The sequence below is a fragment of the Muscardinus avellanarius genome (assembly GCF_963383645.1).
Source record: "Muscardinus avellanarius genome assembly, chromosome: 7".
NCBI classification, from domain to species: domain Eukaryota; kingdom Metazoa; phylum Chordata; class Mammalia; order Rodentia; family Gliridae; genus Muscardinus; species Muscardinus avellanarius.
Window position 1 is genome coordinate 31122013 of NC_137793.1, and position 20314 is coordinate 31142326.

The following is a 20314-nucleotide window of genomic DNA, read 5'->3' on the forward strand; positions in this document are numbered from 1 at the left end:
GTCTTCTGCAAAGTGAATAAGTACATTTTCAATATTTGCCCCTCTCAGGCTCATTTCTTGCCATGATTTAGGGGAGGAAATAAAAGACAGTGCACAATATTCATCAGGTCATTGTCTCCAGCACCACACTCTGTCCTTACCTATCCAGGGAAATGCAGCACAGGTGAAAAATCGATGCTGTAGTAAGAAGGACGTCTAGAGATGTCCGGACAAGGCAAAACATCTCCCCATATATCCAGATGTCTTGAACGAGCTCAATGGCACCAAAGGGCATCACCAGCACTGAAACCAGCAGGTCCGCAAAGGCCAGGGAGACAATGAAGTAATTGGTTTTTATTTTCCTGTGAGTGAAATGGGATAAAGGTGGGCCAAAGGAGGGAAAAGAGAGCAAAAGAGAGAGGGGAATCAAAGGAAGTGGAAAAGAAGGGAAGGAGGAAAAGAAAATACATCATATAGTTAACATATTCTGTGGAATTCATTGTTCTGGTTCTGTCAAATGGCTGAGAAGAATGCTCTGCCTCTTCTGGCTTCTCCAGACCCATCTGTCTTCTTCTTTCTTCTGGCCACTCTGGCCTGATCTGAAATGCCCTGTGCACCCTACCTCCTGAGAATCTTTACATAGGTGTCCTTTCTTCCAAATACTAGCCTCATTACGTCTCCCCCCCATACCCGTTCTTGGCTGGGCATCTTCAGGAACCCTCCCTCTCCCTCAGAGCTCCTCTCACAAACGTCAAATGCCACCATGTCACTCTCTTAGACAGCTGGCTGTGTGTCTCACATTTGTGACACTGATCAGAGCTGTGTTTATACACTTTCTTTTGTGCCATCATTGGATGAGTGCATGTCCTGCTTACAGAGGACCTGCATCTTGTATCCCCTTTTATGACCCAGAGACTTTATCCAGGCTGCACCCTAGAGTAAATTTTAATAATTGTGGCTGTGCCAGGTTTTACCCCAGAACAAAAACCTTGGGAGGTTAACACCTCCTTTCCCCCAAAGATGGTCAAATCTTTGCATCCAATACAAATTTGGATTTTAATAATGAAAATAAATCAGTATTAACTATACCCAAAATATTGTGTGGGACATATTGGCACCATTCAGTGTGTGTGTGTGTGTGTGTGTGTGTGTGTGTGTGTGTGTGTGTTGCTGAAGATTGAACCCAGGGGTATTCTAAGTCTGAGACGCTCCTCAGGCCTTTTCATTTTTTTACTTTGAAACAGAGTCTTGCTAAGTTACCACAGACTGGCCTCAAACCTCCAATCTTCCTGTCTCAGGCCTCCCAAGTACTGGGATCATAGGCGTGGGGCACTGCACCTAGCAGCAGTAGTTTTACAAAGCACTTCACATGATTCCAATTGTAGGCAGAGATGGGAATGATGAGTTACAAAGAGCAAGAGGGTAAGATTTGGCTTTTGTTCCAAGATCTGACACTTATTTGCCAGATCTTCCCTGAACCACTGATAAAATGAGGTTAGATTCAATGTGTCCCCCCAACAATTATATATATGGTGACCACATTACTAAAAATATGCCACAGGACATTACATCATTACATAGGAAATACATTTAAGATCCTTACACTGGTTATGTTGGAGTCGTAGGATGATGTGAAATCCTTCCTTCCCTTTTCTATTTCTCAAAAATTGTTCTCATGAATATTTTCTTTTAATTACAAATTACAATAAAAATGTTCAGACCTAACTCTCCTGGGAGAGCCCCGGACTCCTTCCATGCTTCCTCAGGAGGTTCTGCTCACCTGAGCTGCCTGTCCCTGCACACAGCCACCATCACCAGCAGGTTGCCCAGGATGGCCATCAGGATAACCGCCGAGAGGAACGTGAGCAGCACGACCTTCTCCACTGACCTGAAGCCCTCCTTGGAACTGGAAGACATAGGCACACAGAGACACAAGGAATTGCAGGGAATTCAGAGGCACGGGAAAGACAACTCCTCTTTCCCTCACTGACCTTCAAGAAGATACCTTCAGCAGCAGCAGTTACGATACACAAAAACTATGCACCTGATATAGGCCGAGGCCGGTGCCCATGGCTTGATGTGCTATCCTGCTTAGCTCCTATGTAATTAGAAGATGACACTCAGGGAGGTATACTTGTTAGCCCCAGGTTGTCCAGTTGTTCACCATCAGAGAATCCATGGCTTTCCTCCAGAGACCTTACCTCTGCGTGGAGTCAGAAATGTATCTGGTTGATTTCTTTACCCAAAGACACTGTAGGCGCCATGGGGACCGCAGCTGTTTTATTCAGTGCGGTACACTCAATGTGTCATTCTCATTTATCAAATGAAGAAAAAATGGTGTTAGGTAAATGAGTGTCAGTTACTAGAACCAGGGTCTTTGTGAAGACAAGGGCCATGGGTTTTTGGTACTCCATTTCAGCCAATGCAGAAGCAGTTGATTACAGGTGGTTGAGCCACAGAGGCAGGATCAGAATGCAAGGCTGCTTTTTTTTTTTTAATAGTACTAGGGATTGGGCCAAGGGGTGTTCTACCTCTGAGCTATACCTCTAGCCCTTTTCAGTTTTATTTTTTTATTGTGAAAAAGAGTCTCACTAGGTTGCCGAGGATCGTCTTGAACCTGCTATCTCCCTGTCTCAGCCTCCCATCATGCACCATCATGCCCAGATTGGAGGTTGCTCTTGATCTCAGATTTTGTGAAATGCACAGGAGAGAGTACAGCCAAGCAACGAGCTTAGGGATTCCTTCTCTGCCCTCAACCTCACTTCTATTGGTTCCCAACATATTTTCACATCTTCTCAGGGCAAATTTTATGTGCTTGCCAAGTTTAGTTTACAATTTGATTCTACAAATGCTATCCTTCCGGTGTAATCCAGAATTTTGTTTTATTAACTAGAAGTGTGTGTTCCCTATCCATAAAAGCATATGAGCAAGTTACTCAGAAACTACAGAAAATAATTATTTTTGTTTTTTGATATTGAAGGTTGAACCCAGAAACATTCTACCTTGGAGCTATATCCCCAGTTTTCTTTCTTTTTTTTTCTAACATTTGAAACAGGTCTCACTGAGTTGCTGAGACTTGCTCTAATCTGGGATCCTCCTGTTGTGGAAACCTCCCAAGTACAGGGATTACAAAGCGTGTGTCATTGCACTTTATTTTTTATAGCATAATAGAATGGTCTTTTAAATAAAACTTCAAAGAATTTTAAAATTCCCAAATCCAAACTTCATCTTTTAGTAGGGATTAACCAGGGAAACTGAGTCCAAGAAGACATTAATGCTGTTCTGAAAGAGGCTCTTGGTCCTGTTAGCACACACTCAGTCCCCCAAATCAAGAATCATCTGTCTTTACTGAACTCCTTAGACTGAAACATCAAGATGGACATTGACTACTAAGTGCTGTGTGCATGTGAACTACACTCTGAACTATATTATGATGTGAGACCATAATATACCAATAAAAGAATACTAAAAGTAAAATAGGCTGCATATATAGCTCAAAGGTAGAATACTCCTGGGTTCCTTCCCCATACAATGATAGGAAGGGAGGGAGGGAGGAAAGGAGGGAGGAGAGAGAGAGAGAGTATTCAGATAAATAGAAACAGCTTGGTTTCTCAAAAGCTAGGTATAGAATAAATATATGAACCAACAATTCAATCCTAGGTATATATCCAAAAGAACTTAAAGCAGGGATACAAACTGATATATAACAATGTTCATAGAAGCATCTTCCACCAGAGCCCAAAGGTGGAAACAACCCAAGTGTCCATTATCTGGACACTGGGTTCCATATCCAGTAATACACACACACACACACACACACACACACACACACACACACACACAATGGCAAGCACAGCCAGCAAGTTTTTTAAATTTCTGATTAGGGTGATGGTGAAGGGTAAATTCTGGAAGTGGGGAGTAATGATAATTTCACATCCTTATGGCTGTGCTTAATATTGCTGAAGTGTGCACTTAAAATGGTCATTTTATATCATACTAGTATATTTTATGTTACATATATACATGAATATTTTGGTGGTACTGGGGAGGGAACCCTTCTACCTCCAGGCTACACTCTCAGACCTATTCTTTTATATTTTATTTGGAAACAATGTCTCTTAAGCCAGCAAGGCTGACTTCGAACCTGTGTGATCCTCTTGTCTCCACCTCCCAAGCGCGGGGATTACAAGCGTGCACCACCATGCCCAGCATGTAACTAATATTTTATTACCATAAAAAGTATATGGATAACCATATGTTGAGATATTATACAGTATCCTGTATTAGGGTCAGGCCAGGCTGGGTAATTCCCAGTCCCTTTGTTGTCTATGATTGGTGATTTAAACACAGATTCTCCACTGAGTACACCCACACCACTGGGATCATTTATTCCACCAGCTGCTTTTCTTTTCTTACCAGAGGAAGGGGAAGAATTTTTAAATTCTTCCCCTGGTAAGAGAAGAAAAGTAGAGTGTCTGTAGTGAGCATCTCCAGCTCCAGAGAGCGTGCATTTCAAATCAAGCAGCACGGCAGGGTCAGAGCGCCCCAAGTTCAATGCCATGGATGCCATGGTTCATTTGTGACATGCCAATTAGGAGCGAATGGCAAACAAGATTTAACCATAGAAAGAGCTTTGATAATTAGGCAGGACTGTCCACTGAACTCAATGCAAGTCTAGTAACAATAATTAAAATAAATTGCACATCACTCCTACGAACTTCACATTAGACCCTTGGATTGCCTCTGACACACACCCCCCTGCACCCCTGGAACACTGTCATCTATCACCAGCCCATGCTCTTCTGGCCAAAAAATCTGTCCACTGCACTAAGCTGGTTTTTGACAGTTAATTTTATGAAAAAAAATTTACTTTTTCTCTTTTATATTTGGCTTTTACAGTGATCTTTTGATCCATTAATAAAGAAATTTCACAAATGTGCTGGCTGTGCTTACCATTTTCTCTCTTTTTAACAAAAGAACACATAAAGACACTAAGTCTGGGTAAAATGCCACATAGGTTACTGTAGGTGAAACTAGACCGTAAATGACAAGTAATTATCATTACTGATATCAAAAGCCCATCCAGGCACAATAGCAAAGGAAGTTATACTTTATTATATACACACAAACATACACTTTTCATCAGAGTTGAAGATATAGTTCTGTTTGATTTTGCACTGGATTTGTTAACAATAAGCTATATGACTCAAAACAAAATCTTTGAACCTCAGTTTCTTCATGAACCAATTGAGAAAATTAGGATAAATCCCTCATTCATCAAATGTGTAATTGGTTCCAATGAGATGCCAGGCCGTATGTTGAGAGTTGACGAAGGCCTTAGCCATGGAACTCACACTGGGGATGGAAGCAGGCAGTCGGCAATGCACAGTGAAGGGAAAAAATGCATTTGGGATCAGCCTTCAAAAATGTACCTCTCTATACAGTGCACCAATTAAAAAAAATGTATGTTAAAATGATAAAATAAAAAATAATAACTTATCTCTAAAAAAAACAAAAATAAAAATAAAGTTGCTAGCCCATAGTATGGGTTGTTTTGAAAAAAAAAATGTACCTCTCTAACTTTCATGTTAATATCAGTCCACTAAGGATTTTTCTTACTGAAATACAGACTCTGATTTTTTTAGGTGTGGGTTAAAGTCTGAAATTCTGTATTTTTATTCAGCCCCTAAATAATGTTGAGGCGGCTGGTTCCTGATTCACATTTGCAGTAGCCAGGTTATAAAAGGCCTAAACTCAATGCAATGGTGTAATGGAGAACAATCGGGTTAAAGGCAAACATTAGGTGACATCCAGTGGAGTTCTGATCTGTGCAGAGGATTCAGGAGTAAAAGGAGCCAGGAGGCAAGACAACCAAGTGCAAAGGCCCTGAGGCAGAGAAGGCTTCTTGGGTTCGTGCTTAGAGAGAATGAGCAAGAAGAAAAACGTCTCAAATGAGCTCACAGAGTCGTCAGCAGCTAGACTTCAAGGGCTTCATTATTCTCCCGAGAGAAGCCGAGGTTCTATCAGAAAGTAACTGAGAAGATACAAAAATGATGTAAACAGAGCAATGACCCTGGAGAATGAACATATGAGAGCAAAAAAGCAAAACTTCCAGGAATCCTCACAGGGAACCAGGTGAAAGAGGACAGTGGCTTAGACTATGCTGGTGGGAATGCACAGAAGTGGGCGAGTAAAGGAGATGTCAAATAGGCAACTGGGCACACATATCCCGAGCTCGGAAGAGATGGACGGCCATTTCTATGGGATTTAGGGTTTGGGAGTGGGATGTGATCGCCCAAGTAGAGGGTCAGAGTTTGGGAGAACTCCTCTGTTACTGAGAACCGCAATGGAGAAGGAGGAACCAGCAGAGGATACCAAGGATGTTTAGAAGGTCTGAGCAACAACAGAGGAGTGTGTTATTGTGGAAAGAAAAGAAACTTTGAAGTGACAGGAAAAAAATACATGAGTAGAAGGGGAGTTGGGGATGCAAGAGGGGGGCCCTAATGGAGTAAAGACTTCTAACATCCTGGGCACATTCATGAAGTTTTCAATACCACTTGCGATATAATATTACTATTGGGGAAGGGGAGGGAGCAGGGCAGGATGGGAGGGAAATGCACCAGGTGCTATGTGTATGTTTATTTGTTTTTTTGTTTATTTATTTATTTATTTTTGTGGTACTGGGGGTGGAACCCAGGGGCTTTTCTACCTCCGGGCTATACTCTCAGATCTAATTTTTACTTTATTTGGAAACAGGGTCTTACCAAGTTGCTAAGAGCCTCACTATGTAGCTGAGGCTGGCTTCAAACCTGTGAGATCCTCCTTCCATGCGCTGAGATTACAAGCGTGTGCCACCACCATGCCCGGCTTGTGCATGCAATTTCCATCACAAGAAACCTCAATTCAATGTATGGTTACAATGCACCAATAAAAATATGTTTTTTATTTTTTATTTTATTTTATTATTTTTTTTGTGGTACTGGGGTTTCTGGAAGCCCTTCTACCTCTGGGCTACACTCCCAGACCTATTTTTATACTTTTTTATTTGGAAACAGGGTCTCTTAAGCCAGCGCAGCTGGCTTCGAACCTGCTCGATCCTCCTGTCTCCACCTCCCAAGTGCGGGGATTACAAGCGTGGGCCGCCACGCCCGGCAAAAGTATGTTTTTTAAATGTGTTCCTTGATAGTTTGCCAGAACTACCGGGGAACTATTTCTCGGAATAACAAGAGGCAAGGAGGCAGGGCAACTGAGCAATTCCTTTTTTGTTTTTATATATTGAACATTTCAATAAAATAGTGTAGACAAGAAGGCCCCATGACTGGACCAAGGTTTCTACAGAAGTACCTCATCTCTGTCCTGCTTTTGTAAGCCATCTGCACAGGATATCTCCTTGAAAACACAGCACATCCACAAAAGATCCCAGGCAGCTCAAATGCTCCTGTGGGAAGCGCTCCTCTACTCATCCTGCCCAAAGGGATGCACTCCTTATGAACAAATTGCATGCAAGTTAGAGAAAACGTATTTCATCCTCTTACTAGCTAATAGTAAAAGCAAAAGGTACTCTCACTTAAAAGAGAAAGTAAGCCTAAAATTAGAGTACTTTTTTTCTAGTGTGAATTTTATTAACCTTAAGTGTAAGGTCTTTGGTGTTTTCTATACTGATAAAGATCAGGTATTAACCAAGATGGCCCGAAAGTTCAGCTCAGCTCAACTAAACTTGGCTTTGAATGTCCTCTTCTTTGGGCACTTACTTTAGAAAACTCATAATTGAAATCTTTCTCTGACCCTTTGAGATGCAAATCTTTCCTAAAGCCTCTTCGATAGATAGTTTTATAAGAAAAGGCTACCTTTCTCAAGAATTACATCTTGAGATGTAATCATCAAGGAAGATAATGCCCCTAACCTTTAGACTCTATGGGCAGGTAGGAAACTAATTTGCACCTTGCTCCAAACTGTAAAGGGAACTCCTGTCAAGAAGGTATTAGAAAGTTTACCTTTCCTTTGGGTAAGGCCAATTAGAAAACACACATGGCTTATGATTCGCCTTCTCTTCCCCTATCACACACTCCATCCCCTAAAAATTCTCCTTTCCTTTATTCCAGTGGCACTGAGTTCAAACTGCATCCCTCCTGTCCCTCTTATCACAGCTTTGAAAGCAGTTATCCTTATCTGCTGTACATCCAGAGAACATTTTGCTTTGATAGTATACATCATTGTTACAACTTATGTCATGCATGTACTTTCTTCATTATTTATTACTTACCATCAATAAAATCTATAACGATTGGGCTACATATATGAGAGTTAAACTCATGATATTTTCATTGATAATATTTCTCGGGTAAATTTAATTGTGTGGTGCTACAGGTTGAACCCGTAGTTTTGCATATACTGGGCAAGTGTTCTACAACTGAGCTACATTCTCAGTCTCATGCTCATCAAAATTACTTTTAAAAAATACCTTTGTGAGCTATGCATGGTGGCACAAACCTGAAATCTCAGTACTTGGAAGGCTGAGACAGGAGGACTGCAGATTTGAGAACAGCCTCAGCAGCTTAGCGAGACCCTGTTTGAAAATAAAATAGGATGGCTAGACTCTGAGGTAGAACGCTGCTGGGTTCAATCCCCCATTGTGCACACACACACACACACACACACACACACACACACATACACACAGAAAAAATATATGTACCTATATGTGTATACATACTTATATACATATACGTACACATACATACACACACACACACACACACACACACTTTTGTGTATCACTTCGAACCTTGCTATGATGTATACTTAAAATGCATTAAGAATACCACAGCCCATGAATATACTAATTCTTTCAACTATAACCAATAAGTCAAGCAGGAATGTTTAACTGTAACCTTTTAAAAGTATATGTCATTTCCTTTATATATATGCACCCTCCCCAAGGTTACTTGAGAGACTTGAACATACAAATGGACAATATCCAGACGATATATAACAGCAACACTCTGACTGGCAATTGGCAGTAACCAACCTAGAGTGGTTAAGACTTGTTCAGTGACTAGCAGCTCCCCTATTCTCTCTCCTCCTACTTACTTCCAACACAGGACCAGCCACAGGAAGACAAGTAGGCTCCCGAAGCAGTTACATAAGGGGCCCACTGCTTAGTACACCTCCTCCTCCCCCGCGCCAACACGGCCAGTGAGGGAGGGTGCACTGACGGCTGTGTCATTATAAGGCTGTCATTATAAGGCTTTCTGCCTCCCTCTCCCACTTTTCTTTGAGGCTCTGGTAAACGAAAGAAATTGTAGCTGACCCTCCTGCTGTAGCATACTCTGAAAAGTTAGCATATATTTGTTCTTATTTGTATTATCTTCATTTATTTCCACATTCTAAATATGTCTGGATGTCATATTTATTTAGTACCCTCTCGTTTAAATTAGATAAAATACATTTTCTGTGGGAGAGAAGGCTTCTTATTATTGATCTCATTTACTTGGGTTCTCTCAGGAAATTTTTAGGCAGTTCTCCTAGTTAATTTTTTTTTTTTGTACCAGGGGTGGGACCTGGGGGCATTCTACCGCTGAGCTACACCTCTGCACTACTTTTTATTCTTTATTTTGAAACAGGATCTCACTGAGTTGCAAAGAGCCTCACTAAGTATCTGAGGCTGGCCACGAACTGATCCTCCCGTCTCAGCCTCCCAAATGCTAGGATTACAAGTGTGCGTCACCACGCCCAGCTTCTAGTTAATCTTTTAACAGTATGTTTTTTTCTCCAACATGTATTTTTTTTTTTTACAGAAGGATTGAATGACTTGTAAATACTTTTTCCACTACAAGAAGCACCATAGCAGCATCGCTTCAGACTTACCAGTGAGCTTCAGAATCACCCAGGGGCTTGGTTAAAAATAGATTACTGGACTCACCTAAGTGATTTTAAATTTGGTACATCAGTGAAGAAGCTCAAAGTTTTACATTTATAACAGGTTCCCAGGTGATGATGATGTTTTGGTCTAGGAACTGATGTTTGAGGACCACTGACCTAGAACCTTGTACAGGTTGACCTTAATCTTAATATGCATTCTCACATTGCAAATGATGTGCGTTTATTCCTCAGTTTAGAGCTCCTGCTTGGAAGTAGCTGGATTCTAACACTGATTTACTGAGCACCTTCCTTATGTCAAACAGTGTGCTCAGGAGGTTTTTGTGTTGGCTCCTGTCATCTTCACAATTATCATGTGATCTAACATCATGATGTTTTGTTTTGTTTTGTTTTGTTTTTTCCGGAATCTGGCCCATGGTATGGTTAACCATGGTCAATATCCTACAACTATCAATCAGTGAAGCTGGGATTTAAACTCATACATTTATACATTCTGATTCCATGTCCAGTGCTATATCTATTAAATTTTAAATATGCTAACTTTGAACTGAATAAATTTCTTTGTAAAAGACATACTATAAATTTAACTTTTCATTGGAAACTTAAGATCTAAAAGGTTGTTGATGATAGCATAATATGCCTCATGAAAATATTCTGGCTAAATAACTTAATAGGGAAGAGGGGCAGTAAGTCCCATATGGTAGAAATTATGCAAAATGAAATTTCTATGTCATTTAAAAAGAATTCTTGTTATTGTTTTCGAAGACCTTATTGGAGAGCAACGGGGAGATATTTGGTACAGTGAAGTTAAGTAATTCTGAACTCCAAACACGTGGAGTAAAATTCTTGAGACAAGTTCTTAATAGAGTTTTAGAGGATCCAAAGATCACACATATTGAACATGAGAAAAACTTCAAAGTCTAAAGAGAATCTGTCTGTACAGAGCATAATGGAGTTAAAAGCTACCAAAAAAATTACAAAGGATATCAGGATCAAAGACACTGTTTTCTGCGGCCATTGCTGAATGTAAAGCCAAGATAGAACTGATGTGACGAGGTGACATCTGCACTTGGGAAGATCCTTACATGGTGTGTTGACTAACAAGGTTTCTCTTTTTTCTTGAAAATAAAATGCTAAATGAAAGTGCCAATAAATTAGACTCTAGAGGTAGATACCACTTTAATAAAACTCATTCTTCCAACATTGAAACTGAGCAGTTATAAAGATATTTTCCTTTGTATTTTTGTGGATTACATATAGGTTCCTCCTCCTCCTCCTCCTCCTCCTCCTCCTCTTCCTCCTCCTCTTCCTACTCCTTCTTCTTCTTCCTGAGTATTGAACTCAGGGGCATCCTACCTTTCAGCTACATCCCCAGCCCATCTCACTACTTGCTGAAGCTGTCCTTGAACCTGCAACCCTCTTGTCTCAGCCTCCCAAGTATTCAGATTACATGCATGCACCACCATTTCTGGCAAGGTCTCCAGTTTGTTCTTTAAACAATTTTTCACTCACAATTATTGAGAAACAACATCCCCAAAAGGCATAGAAATGCCTTCTTTTATACTAGAACACATGTCATATGTGTTTCAGTATTAGGTCATTTCCTCAAAATTCTTCCTGTGAGGGTGAGAAATCCAGTTCAGCAAATAAGTATGGACCTCAGAAGATCAAATGCCCCACCTCCATGGCCAGCCATCTACTCTAAAGACTATTGCTCCTGGAAGAGCAGAATTTCCCACACTCAGACAATAAACTGCTCCCTGGCCCTTTGTGGTGCTGGCTTGTTGCTGGACCAAGTTGCTAAGGCATCCAGCTCTGCATACTTAGACAGGATCTTGGCTTGCTGTTGAAAAGTATTATGCTTTGGCTTCTCAGTCTTGCCTCTGATAATGGAAAAAGCCACGTCTAAATGAAGGAAGAAACTGCTTAATGTTATTTTATTCCAGCCAAACAATGGCCAGTGAGACAGTCAGCTCACTGCATTGACCTTACCCCTGCTTATCCCTCCAGCTTAATTTCTGACACTACTCCATTGCCAACTATACCCCAGAGAACTGCTCACATTCCTACTCAGGTAGCTGTCACACACCTGTTAACCCATTCCATTGTTTCTCTTCTTAACCTGGTAAGTCCTTATACATCCTTTGTTACTCAGCTTAAATATCCAGTTAAATATCTCTGGGCAGCCAACCTTGTCCCCCAATTCTGCTCTCTTTCTATATGCTTCTATGGTCCCCTATAATTACATTTCAGAGCATTTATTACACTATATTTAATTATTTACTTAAAGATGCCCCCCCCCAGCCAGTCTTACTTATTTGGTCCTGGCAGTGACTAATACGGCACTTATCGATTAAACAAATAAAGAGATGTACAAGGTAGGGGTCACTTGAAAATTTAAACTCTAGTCATCAACATAAGGCGTTTTTGTCCTTTTTATTCAACTCAATAGTCCTAGTTAATCCTGTGTCTAAATTTCACTCCCTGAGTTAGGTGCATTGTGACCACCAATCATGTATGTGAGTGTCAGCTTTCAGTTATTGATATTATATACAGACATCTAAAGGGCTGACTAATTTCTCCAGAACATATCAGAAGCCCCTCACAAAACATATTCTGAAAGTTAACAATGTTTCAAAGTCTGTTTTCTACTGTCCTGGGGGTACTGAAATTGTTGCGAGGATTAAGGAAATACAAATACATATAAAACATTTAGAATATTGTCTGATGTCTAGTATATGTTTAGTTTAGTAAATGGTAGCTCCCATTTTTCATCTTTTCTGTTAATATCAAATAGATACACATGGTATTCATTTTTGTCCCGGTCCTCTATTTCACAGTATATAGCAAAAAACTCAGCCTGGTTGATGACTGATCATTGTGTCAGATGTTGTAATTTGGCTGGGGGCTGTTGAAATGACAAGTACAAACAGCATCATGAGAAAAGAGCTAGTTAGTGAGTAAGAATATTTTGGAGATTTTCCAGACATAACTGGTAGAAAAGCAAATGTGATAGAGGAGAATGGGGAAAAAAATGTGCTGGAAGTTCATAAGACAGGAGTGAAGCTGAGAAGGTGGCATTAAACAGATGTGGGAAGAACTCGGGGCATACGGAGCCGCCACAACCAGAGGGGAAGGAGAGAGTATCCAATATCTCAATGGGGCATAGGCTTTTGAAGAGAGAGTCCCTGCATTAAAGTTCACTACCAACATGTGTTAACTTGCTCACACGTACGTGTACCATCACACACACACACATCCCATAAGAGAAGGCTGGGGAGCAATGGGGATGGAGGGAGAAAGCCAGACAGCAATGGCGGCTCACTCGAGGGAAGACAGCTCCAAGTTTAGATTGCCCACCTGGATCAGAACCTTCACTCACCCCTCCTCCTGCACCATGCTATTAGGCTTCTCGAAAGCCAAGGACAGAATCCTACATGACAGGCTCATTAAAATGTCTGTTGTGGCATTCCAGCCTGGCCAGCCTGTGAACTGTATGTTAGCATGCCCAGATGATGCTTGTGACAAATGTCAAGAAAACCCTTGAAAACATTCATGCTCTAAAAATTCTACTTCTAAGAATATATCCTAAAAAAATTATTAGAGCTGTTCATAAAGGTTTATTTACACTACTAATGACTATATTGTTTATAATTGGGAAAATTGGAAACAACCTAAATTTCTAAATTTGGGTATATATTGCATAAAAAATTTACACAGCCATCGAAATCCAGGTTTGAAAAAATATTTAATGATGGGGGAAATTTTCATAAATAATGTTCAATGCTAGAAGTAGGTATGCAGCAATAAAGCACAAGATCTGTTTTCTATGAAAAATATGCATATTTGAATTGGTCCAGAAAGAATAAGAATGATTGAGAGGTTAATATTGTAATCTTTTTCTTAAAACAACAAAATCTTCAGAAAAATGAGTGGTTATCTTTTTCCTCTACCCCGAAAAGATAAGAAATATTTGGGTGTTTGGATTCCCAGCAAGTTGAGTTATGGGTTTTTCAAGTTGCAGAGCTGAAAGCAAAGGTTCCTGGCACTGGAGCAAAGCACCTGTTCTATACTCAGAAATAGCCAACCACGGAAGAAGGGAAGTTCAAAGAGCCATGACTTGCAGAAGGGTGGGGGTGGGGGGCTTGCAGATTTCAAGAGCAATAGGGAGGAACTCTACACTCTCTCTCACTGCCGACAGAAAGTGACCATGATGATGGAAGATCCAAGTATCCAGCTTGATGTGAGAGCAGCAGAGCCTCCCGCCTTGAAGGGACCAGGTAGAGGTGCTGGTGAGCAGGGCAGACGGAAAAGCAAAAGATCCAGTTTGGCTTCTAAAAAAAAAGAGATCCACAAAATATCTGCAATTGGATTTTCTCTTGAGACCCCCTTGAAGGATTCATAGAAAATTAAGTTGAATGTGCTATTTCTTCTATCTGAATATTATGGAATAAAACTTAAATGCGGGCTTGGCACATGCATGTGGTATACATAAAATATATATGTACCTGGAAATAGTCACATATATATGTGCAAGTAAATGATACATACATGGTACCTGATATTTATATACATAACACACTTATAGTATAACCATATATTCAGTTATATACATACAATATTATTATCTCTAAATGATGTTGTTCCTGAAAATTTTGAATTACTTCTTTACACCTTTCTATAATTTTCACATGAAACATATATTCCATTTCTAATGCACAAAAGTTATTTTCATAAAATGCATTGTCTATATCTAGGTTTGCTCACAAAATTGTCTTGATAACTATATTAAAGCTGAAAGTATTATTTCTCCAAACAGTTATTATCTTAGTAATTGGTGCTCTTGATTTTAATTTTTTAAATTATAAATGTAGGTTTAAGCTGTGGAGCTTAAAGAAACAGATTCCCAGTTTTTGCCTATTCAACTGAAGCTGCTAGAGGGAAATAATAACTTTAATACTTTTGCATATTTTACCCTCCTATGACATTTTACAATTAAAATTTCATCCTGAATCTGACCACTCCTCATCAGTGGCACAAATAATATCTGTCCAAGCCACCATCACCTATAATTTATTTCTTACAAGTTTATTTCTTATAGTAAACTTCTGTCTTAAATTCCCAGCCGTTATGGCCTATCCTCCATACAAAAGTCAGACTTTAATCTCTGAAACCTAAGGCAGACAATGAGTCTTCCCTGCTCAAAGTTCTTTGATGGCTTCCTAGTTTACACACAACACCCCAAATCCCTACAATGGCCTCTAGATGGCTATGGAAACTGGCACCAGCTGCCCTCTGAGCTACCACTTCTCCAGCTGCTCCATTCACAAAGCTTCCCACTCTTCTCCAATATGTCAAGTGCAGGTGACCTTTGCACATGTTGTGTGCACTTCCTGGGATACTAACCCCCAAATTTCCACGGGATTCCCTTCTTGCATCCAATCAGGCTTTCATCCAAAGATAGCCTCATCAAAGAGGTCTTTCTTGGCCATTCTAACTAATGCAGCATACTCTGTCACTCTCATGGTCTCTCTAGTGCTATAGTTTTTTCCGCGGCATTTATATAACACAATGTATATTCCTTTGTATTTTAGTATCCATTGACTGCCTCCTCCCAATCAATAAAAAGTGACATCAAAGCCAGGCGTGGTGGCACACGCTTGCAATCCTAGTACTTAGGAGGCTGAGAAAGGAGCATCCCAGGTTCTTGGCCAGCCTCAGCTACTTAGTGAGACTTCTGAAACTTAGTGAAACCCTATTTTAAAATAAAGAATAAAAAAAATAGGGCTGGAAGTGTAGCTCAGACATAGAGTGCCCCTGTGTTTAATAATAAATGATATGAAAGCGGGGCTTTTTCAGTTCTTTTAGCACATGGTAACCATCCAACAAATTTTGTTTGAATAAATTATGCAATAAAGGATGCCATTATAGCCTATCTTCAAAATATGGTCCATCACCTGCTATAACAATGTGTGAATATATCCATTTTGATCAAAGTATTGCTTTCAGGTACTTCTATCATCTACTTGGAAATCAGCCATGCTACCATTTTCACAAGACTATGCATATTACACAGCACAGAGACCACAATAAGTCTGTCCTCTTCAGTTCCATTGTCTTTACCAAAACTTAAGTGTTAGCCAGGTGTGGTGGTGCACACTTGTAATCCCCTCGCTTGGGAGGTGGAGACAGGAGGATCCCGCAGTTTTGAAGCTAGCCTTGCTGGCTTAAGAGACCCTGTTTCCAAATAAAAATATAAAAATAGGTCTTGGAGTGTAGTCTGGAGGTAGAAGGGTTTCCAGGAACCCCGGTACCACCAAAAACAAAAAACAAACAAACAAAAAACCCTTAAGTGTTCATTTTTCAAAGTTGAGATTTTAGCCACCTGAGCCCCATTGTTTGTCCCACAACAAAATATATCATACCATAAACTTTTCAGGATACATTTTTCACTAAATATTTCTAGTTATGTTTCTCCTACCTTTTAGAAAGTTTTTAAGTATGAGGGTCTGATAATTAATCGTCAAGTCAACTAACAAATTAATCAGTATTTAATACACATCTATGATGCCTGGCCTTGGGGCTGCAGTGCAAAATAAGACAGATGTGGCCTCTGTCCTCACAGGGCATGTGGTAGACTTTATATACTATAAAGTCACTGTCTCATTTTTTAAAAATAATCCATGTACTTATCTAAAGATGCATACAGTTGTAAGTAGTTAGGAAAATGTAACTTAAAACAATAAGATATAGTTCTCACCCATCAGACTGGAGAAGTTCCCCCTTGGTAATCTTTCCAGTTGATGAGAATGTGTGGACTGGCTATGAGAGAACACCTTGGCAAGACATTTTGGATGTTAATTTGGAGGATCTTTGAACATTCTGAATGTAGTTTCCACATGTGTGATCTAGGAAAATGCTCCAATGATTGCTAAACTTTTCAAAGGTACAAGTAGAAGTATATTTGCTTTTATGTTGTTTGCAAAAATGAACCTTTGGAGTTAGTATAAATATCCACAAATCTGTGGGTGATTAATTTAATCATGGTGTTTTAAATACTATGAAAATATCAAAAGTAATGAGAAAAAATCCATATACACGTAATAAAAAGCACAAGCAAGGCATGGTACCACACACCTGGAATCTCAGTACTTGGAGGATAAGATAGGAGGATTACAGGTTCCAGGCCAGCAAACAGAAATTTACCAAGACTTTGTTTCAAAATAAAAAATAAAAAAGACTAAGGGTGTGGATTAGTGATAGAATTTTCCTGGTTTAGTTCCCTGTAACACACACACACACACACACACACACACACACACACACACACACACTACCACCACCAACAAAAAAGGTATCACACACACACATACACACACACACTACCAACAACAACAACAACAACAACAACAACAACAACAACAAAAAGGTATGAAGACATGCAACTGTGTTGATAAATGGTGAAACCAGAGGAATAGTTGTGGTTTGAGGATAGAGAGAAAAGTAGCTTTGATTTAGCAGGGTTCATCTATATTTTTAATTCTTTATACTGTACTCATGGGAACACAAATGTTCTTCACTTTGCTCATGGCCTTTTGCTATATCTGAAACATTTTATTTCTAAAATAAAAATATACATCCACACATGTATACATAATAAGATATCTTCAAGACACATGAGTAGATAAAAATATGGCTCAATACATATGATATGTCTGAAAGAATGAGGAAGAGAGGGAGACATGTGTGCATATGTATATCAAAACATATATGTGTGTATGTACATATATATGTATATATATAATTTAGAGATCATGGTCATAAAAATGTACACCCAATTATTAATTATAAACATTTTGGCAGAAAAGTGGAAGGCAGGAGGAGATTTTTTTCATTTGGAGTATAGTTTGAACTTTATAAGAATTCTTATGTTAATGTGTTACTTGTTCATCTGAAGAATAAGAAGACTCTCTAACCTGGGACTCTCCTCTTCTCCTGCATTTTTTGGTGCACTCACAAGGCTCCATTTATGCTAGAAGATTAACATACTATCCTTGCCAAATGGGACATACGTAAAAATATTAATTTCTCTAAGCAACTGGGTACAAGTTTTGCTCTTAAGCAAACAAACAGACTCACTCACTGCAAAAGAGACTTGGCCAAGAAATGCCAGGTTAGTTTCAGGCATATGTTTATCCACTTGTTTATTCAACCATTTATCTGTCTACACAATCATTTGCACATGCTCCCGATAGAATATTTGATAATAAACTCTAGGCACCTAGCAGAGAAAGAAGGCATAGTTCCTTCTCTTCAGGGAACTCAGAGGCTATGAAAGAAGACAGAAATGAATACAAACACCTGCATACATATCAAATTGCTGCTACAGAGGATGCTAACCGAGGAGGTTCATTGTCCAGATGGGAGATCAGAAATCACTTTTCCTAAGGACGTGATCATTGAGCTGGAACAGCAGGAGTTACTGAGAAGAGGACAAAAAAACAGAGCAAGGCTGGACGTGCTGCAGTGAGAACCATGTGTTTTAGTCCTACAGCTGAAAGAAGAAGCATTGAAATGGAGGCAGAGTGAGGAGAGGCACCGCCCTCGATGAGGCCAGTCAGGTGCAGATCAGGAAAGGGCTGGAGGTGCTGCTGAGTTTTTATGTCATATCAATTCCAAGAGGAAATTACAAAACTGTCCTAAGAATGTTGGCACTGGGGTTAACATGACCAGATTTGCATTTTGGCCTTTCCAATGTATAAAGATGATGAGACAATGGTGGACTTATTTCATTTTTTAGTTGTGAGGTTAGCCCTTAGATATTTAAAACACAATCCTTGTATGTATGCCAGTCAACTGGTTCTTAGTGGAAATGGCACCACCCCCAGGGGCTGCAGGAGATACTCCTGGGGCACTGGATCATGGTGCTGATGGTTGGGGACCATTGCAGACCATTAGGGGGAGGACAGGTAACAAACTACAACCTGATGAAGAATCACTCCTGCAAAAGATGCAGTCCCACTTTCTCCATCAGTTCAGCATGTCCCACCAGCCCTTTGTGTAAAGAAAAATTTGTTTTTAATTACCCAATCTAAAATTGAACTCCTTGTACTAGTAAGTACAAAGAATCTTTTGCACGGTGATTTCTGCACACTAAATGAAGAGATTATGGTTTTCATTTTGTTCAGAACAAGTATTTGCCATGTCTCCTGTAGCAGCTCACTGTATTAGAGTTGTTAACACAACATTCCTGTTTTAGACTTTGTTGGTAGTTGTTATACTCATGATGATTTAATCTACAACTAAGTGCACATGTATGACTGCTTTATTATGTTTCCTGTGCAAATGAACCTGAACATCTACAGACTGAAATATATATTATTTTATTATGAAATACCTCCTTTGTATTTTTTTTTTGGTGTTCAAGTTAAGGCATTATGCTATTAATGTTTAATTATGCACAGATAAAGTTAGAGTACCCAAGAATTTCACCCCACTATAATAAAAGGGTGCTAAAAATACTTGTTTTAAGCAAGGGGAGGGTGGTGGTTGATGGGAGGTGACTGAAAATCACTGCAATAGAAAATCATAGCGTCTTTCAAGAGGTTGGCAGGTATTATTTGATGAAGTTCAGGTGTTTTAACTAAAGCGAATGCACTGAAGCGCTCCTGGTTTATCAGTCCTGGACATATGCAGGGAAAGAAGCTCTGTGGCTGTGGAGACTTGCAAAGAACAGAGCAGAGGCAGAGCTGCACGCCTCTCCCTATGAAGAAAGTTAGAGGAATCTGCTCTTTTAGCAGCTGCACCACACATCTCCCATAAGAAGCTGTATTTTATTATCTTGTGAATATCTAATTTGTCAGTATTTGCAAATTGAATTTGGAGAATTCTGGTGTGTTTGAGTGACGATGTGAATGTGTGTGCATTTGTGTAATTGTTCTTTCTCAGAATAATTTATGGGGTAGAAATCCTTCCATGTGCTAGAAACTGCTGAGATAGAAAAATTAATTTTGCAGTTAGCTTGGAAATCAATGCTGGGCTGTAATTATAATATGATATGATAGGAGCATCTCCTCAGACTTGATTGTGAACACTTCCCAGTCCTCCAGGCCTCTTTGGCTTCCGTTCTTAATAATAATGGAATAAAGAATAGTTACTCTCATTATCTGAACGTTAGCATGTGCGGCTTTTCAGGCATTAACTCATTTTTTGTCACAACAAGCCTACAGAGATAGATTACTAGTACGTTCAATTTAATTTTTAAAAAATGTTATTGGTGCAATGTAATTATACATGATAGCGAGATACGTGGTGATACATTCATTTTTGCACAACCATTATTTGGCTGTTTCCTCTCTTCCCTTCCCTCACCCCTTTCCACTACTCTACCAGTCTCTATCCTAATTTCTATGAAGTACCTTTTCTTTCTTATTTTCTCTCTAGCTTCCACATGAGA

The 20314-nt window shown here is 39.6% G+C and overlaps 1 protein-coding gene across 4 annotated transcripts in view; it reads right to left on the bottom strand.

The window, feature by feature from the left end:
- Positions 1-20314, bottom strand: part of HTR4 (5-hydroxytryptamine receptor 4) — a gene marked incomplete at both ends in the record, with an annotated part of 170308 nt that overhangs the window by 99366 nt on the left and 50628 nt on the right. For all 4 annotated transcript variants that reach the window (XM_080698408.1, XM_080698410.1, XM_080698409.1 and 1 more), the window contains 2 exons: positions 141-341; positions 1760-1885. In XM_080698408.1, coding sequence (XP_080554534.1) covers positions 141-341; positions 1760-1885 — 327 coding nt within the window. The remainder of the gene's footprint in view (positions 1-140; positions 342-1759; positions 1886-20314) is intronic.